This window comes from Trachymyrmex cornetzi, unplaced genomic scaffold, assembly GCF_001594075.2.
Source record: "Trachymyrmex cornetzi isolate Tcor2-1 unplaced genomic scaffold, Tcor1.1 scaffold454, whole genome shotgun sequence".
NCBI lineage: Eukaryota > Metazoa > Arthropoda > Insecta > Hymenoptera > Formicidae > Trachymyrmex > Trachymyrmex cornetzi.
Window position 1 is genome coordinate 1,265,205 of NW_017299334.1, and position 5,261 is coordinate 1,270,465.

Here is a 5,261-nt window from a genome sequence, read left to right on the forward strand (position 1 = left end):
GGTTTGGCTTGGTTTAGCTCTTCTTTTGCAGCTAAACAGAACAGACCATTGACTTGGAGTCGGGTCGAGTCGGTTAATCGAAATAAGACGTAAGTAGTAAGCGAATTGGCCAATCATTTTCCAACTCGATATATCGTCTGAAGTTAGTTACTATCAAGTCCATGTTTATAATATAGTCAAAAATCGGAACACAGTCAACAATAACCGAAAACATTTGGTGAGAAGTGAGGTTGTTTTGCGTGCTATATTTAAACACTTTTTTATTGACCTGGCTTTTTCATCGAACCGTTAAGTATAACTTTACTATTATTCAACATGCTTTACGAATGAGAAGGCTCATCAAAGTTAAATTGAGCCGCTGGATTGAAGAATAAAGATATTTAAAAAATTTTTTAAGTCAATTATATAATTTTTTTACAGAAGCATGAAATCTCTGGTATGGAAAATTTTTACCAAAAATAAAGATGGATCTTTCACCAGATGTAATATTTGTAAAAACGAATATAGAACAAGTGGGAACACTTCAAATTTATTGGATCACTGTAAGCGAAAGCACAAATTACAATTAGATAAATTATGGAAACAAAATGATATTGAAATAACAAGTGAATCAGATGCGGACGATTGTGATGATCCGGTTGCTGGCCCAAGTGTAAAGCGACGAAAGGTCACAATAAAAAATTACATGACGAAGCAATATGTTCCTTATGATAAAAATAGCGATCGTAAAATTACATTGGACAAATTATTGGTAGAATATGTAGCACATGATCTTGAACCATTTCGTATAGTAGAACGAGAATACTTTAAACAATTTGTTCACGAGCTAGATAATAAATATGAATTGCCGTCTCGGACGCAATTGAAAGATGTTTTACTACCGCAACTTTACAATCAAATGAAAGCTATCTTGGTCAAAATTCTGTCCACTGTAGATCATATATCTATAACAACGGATATGTGGACGTCTACAGCAAGTGATGGTATTTTGACGATTACGATTCACTTCGTATATGATAATGATATTAAATCAGCGATGCTAGAAACTCGGAAAGAAGTAGGACACCACACGGCAGAGCACATTGCAAAAGTAAAAATCATGATATACATTTATTGAAATAACATGTCTGTTTTAGTTTAACTGATTTAGCTGTTTAGTTATATTTGATTTAGTTATATTTGAAAATAACAAATAGTAGCACAATTCAATAGTCTTAATACAAATCCTTTCAGGAGCTAGACGAGATATTACGAGAGTGGAATATCCATGAGAAAATTTTCGTAATGGTATCTGACAATGCGTCAAATATGATAAAAACTGCTACGATTTTAAAAGTTCGTCATTCAGCGTGTTTTGCACATACGATTAATTTAGTCGCCTTAGATGCATTAGAAACAACGAGTGTGAAACCAATTTTAAAACATGTAAAAGATATTGTCACATATTTCCGATGTAGTACGGTAGCAATGGACAAGTTACGAAATATGCAAAAACAACTTCACAAAAAAGAGTTTAAACTTTTACAAGATACTCCGACAAGATGGAATAGTTCTTTCTACATGATTCAGCGAATATTAAAAGTTCGCGACTCATTATTATTAGCAATGTCAGATTTGCGAAAATCTCCCAATCCTTTGACAGCTGAAGACATATTGATTTTAGAAGATCTAATTTTAATTTTAAATCCTTTGGAATTGGCGACAAAAGATATCTCTGGAAGTCAATACGTGATGATGTCTCTAATAATTCCATTAATAAATGGCATTTCATCAAAATTATATTTTATCGAAAATTCGCTTAAAACTGACGTAGGAAAAGAAGTTTTCGAGAAATTAAAATCCTCAGTAGTAACTCGACTTTATCCATACGAATTAAGAACAACAAATATTATGGCAACGGTATTAGATCCAAGGTACAAAATGCTTGCTTTTAGAAATAATAGCCAAAAAGAAAATGCTGATAGATTATTTCTTAATACTTTGACTGCGGAATTTAATTCTAAACAATATGTAGACGAAAATAAAAACACTGATTCGTGGACGTCAAGCAATTTAGAAGAAAAGGACGATTTACTACACTTTATTGACAATCTTAAAAAAATTACCTACGAGAAATCATCATCAACCGCTGAAGTAATAATATGTACAAAACAATATTTAGAGTTGAAAACTAGTGAACGATCAGATTCTGTATTTCAGTTTTGGAAAAATTATTCATCAGATGTATTAAGATCATTAGCACATAAATTTTTATCAATCCCGGGTTCGTCTGTACCATCCGAACAAGTGTTTTCGAATGCTGGTCTAATTCTTACTGATCGCCGAAATAAATTGAAACCAGAAAAATTAAATATTTTGTTGTTTATACGCCAAAATTCATGGCTAAAATCATACTCTGTAAGTAATTAAAAAATTGTTACAAAGATTATTTTAAACTTATAACATCAATTATGAGTTTATAATAATTTCCATAATAATTCTCTGATTACATATAATATAATGTTATTTTTTATTCTTTACGGCAAACTGCAATGTAATAATTTCTCGTTTAGTACAAAGACCCTGTGATACATTGTATAGTAATATGGTATGTGTAAGACATACAACATGTACTATTGTATGTCATACGTATGATAAATGAAACGATTTGATTGGCTGACGCAAGTTACGCTTACGCAAAGTACGCCGCATGTAAAAGCACCCTAAGGCTGCGTTCCGATATCACTGCTACGTTACGTATACTATAGATTTTTAGCACTATTCATTCACTGGCAGTGAATATTGGAATGCAGCCTAAGTCATATGTCAATTGTTTATTTGTATTAATTACAAAAAAATATATATTACAATGATGGATGTTGCAATGATGATTTCTGATGAAAAAAGTTTGGTCGGAGAAACGTTTTAGCCTCAAATGTATATAGTTTATTATAATAAAATGAATTGAACTATAATTACAATTTACACCGGACACCTTGTATATATAAATTGGACAACTTATTAATTTGTTATTTATCCTATTTTACTTGCTTGGATTACATAGGTTTTGAATTATTTATCACTTTATTTATTATACTTTCTTCTTTTAAGTAAGATAGTTGAATCGGCGAATGGGATTAAATTCGATGTATTAATGGTACAAATTAAAATAATTTTTTTATTACTATCGAAACAGTCGATAGTATCGATATTTTTTCTACTGTCAAAGATCTCTCGATAGTATTTTACTATTCATTCGAAAACTATCGAATAGTTGAACTATCGAGGTTTAGCCAACACTAGCTCAGTATAGTCTTAAATTGCGTCAAATAATTCAAAGAACGCATTAAAATTAATCAGAATTTTTCAGCTACTTAATTGTTTGTTAATTATGATGCAAATTTAATTTTCGATAGTCGGCAAAACAAGTATCAAGATTTTCTTATTTTTATTTTATTTCAATTAAAATAGAGATTAAAAGTTAACAAAGTAGTCTCATTTTGAATTAAAATTTTCATTATGGCTGATTATCCTCCTAATGAAATTATTGATATGGTAATGGTTTTAGGAGAATGTCACAACAATTACCGTGCAGCGGCACGGCTGTACGTTGAAAGATTTCCTTTAAGGAGACGACCTAATCACATGACAACACGCAGATTAACTGAAAGAGCTCGCGGTGGACATCTGACTCGTGAACGCAGACGCCATGAATACAACGAAACTGATCCTCGTGTTGTGACTGTCCTAGCAGCTATTCATCTCGATCCTCACATTAGCAGTCGCCGAATTGAAAGAGAAATTGGCATACCACGAAGAACGGCTTTACGAATTCTGAGAAATCTTAAATATCATGCATACCACATAACTTTTTTTTCAGGAATTAAAGCCAAATCACGTTGAAATGCGTATTGAGTTTTGCCAGTGGGCTTTAAGAATTATAGAAAATGATCCTCAGTTTTTTAGGTATGTGATGTTTTCTGATGAGGCTACATTTAACAGTGATGGTCAACTAAATAGGCACAATTGCCACTACTGGTCCAATGAAAATCCCCACTGGTACAGGACTGTGGACCATCAACATCGATGGAGCGTTATCGTATGTTGTGGCATAATAAACGGTTACCTGATCGGACCTTATGCTTTTGAGGGAAATGTCGATAGATATATCTATTTGGAATTGCTTAGGGATCGATTGCCAGAGCTCTTGGAGGATGTCGATTTAAAAACACGGCAGAGAATGTGATTACAGCAAGATGATGCAGCACCCCACTTTGTGCTAATAGTTCGCAAATTTCTAAATGATAATTATGATAAAGTGGATTGGACGAGGAGGTCCAGTTAACTGGCCTCCGTGCTCACCAGACATGACATCTCCCGATTTCTGTTTATGGGGCTTCTTAAAAGATGTTTTTACACAACGGCCAACAACCAGAGAAGACATGATAGACCGTATTCGTCGAGCCTGCGTTGCAATCCCAAGGAAAACTTTGCTAAGGACAGTGCAACATTTCCAAAGGCGTGTAAATTTGTGTCTTGAAGCTAATGGAGGCAACTTTGAACACTTGCTTTAATATGGTCAGAGGCAAGGGGACTGACGGTAAACAAGCACCCCAATCGTGAGAGGCAAGGGGACTCACGGTAAACAAGCACCCCAAAGGAAACAGAATTTACTACGTCCACGTCGTTGTTCCTGGGTAACGCTAAAAGTAAGATTAGCAAGGAAAGTAAGGTTTTTCATAAAAAAATCACTTTGACCTTCTAATAACCCTTAAATTTGACCTCAAGGTCAAGATAGCCAAGGTCGTTGGCCTCCAAACCTACTAAAACATTTGTTCGCCCATAAATGTTCTAAAATTTGAAGAAAACAGCTTCTGGACGATTTTTCAACATTTGACCTTCTGAAGGTCACTTTAGCAAATTATCAAACTATCATTTCTGACGTAAAATTTCCCGCTCTTTCCGAATCCGGTGTCGAAAATAAGGGTTCTCATTTAAAAAAATTATTTTGACCTTCAAATAACCTTAAAAATTGACCTTAAGGTCAAAACCAATAATGCAGAAAGATGACCAACATTGTCCTGAACAACTTTTGTTTAAACAATTTTTTTGTATAGCGCTTACTTTTGGAGATATTTGGGTGGATCGATTAAAATGGCCCACCCTGTATACAGGGTAACCCATTTTAACTTAGACAGCCATATAACTCGAAACATCGCGATTAAATAAAAAAATGTTTAAAACAAAAATTGTTGGATATGAAGGGGCTGATTGAACTATGA

General features: G+C 33.6%; 1 protein-coding gene across 1 annotated transcript; it reads left to right on the forward strand.

The window, feature by feature from the left end:
* Window positions 1-424: 424 nt before the first annotated feature.
* Window positions 425-4,225, forward strand: LOC108764816 (zinc finger BED domain-containing protein 1-like). Its single transcript, XM_018513202.1, has 3 exons — window positions 425-1,090; window positions 1,234-2,133; window positions 3,860-4,225. Exons 1-3 carry the CDS (start codon window positions 425-427, stop codon window positions 4,223-4,225), a joined length of 1,932 nt encoding a protein of 643 aa, XP_018368704.1.
* Window positions 4,226-5,261: the final 1,036 nt, after the last annotated feature.

Excerpts from the sequence above, each read along its gene's own strand:
- LOC108764816 (XM_018513202.1), top strand. The coding sequence starts at position 425 with ATGAAATCTCTGGTATGGAAAATTTTTACCAAAAATAAAGATGGATCT. Across the intron at positions 1,091-1,233 it reads CGGCAGAGCACATTGCAAAA|GAGCTAGACGAGATATTACG; the intron begins GTAAAAATCATG and ends AAATCCTTTCAG. Across the intron at positions 2,134-3,859 it reads AATCATCATCAACCGCTGAA|GAATTAAAGCCAAATCACGT; the intron begins GTAATAATATGT and ends CTTTTTTTTCAG.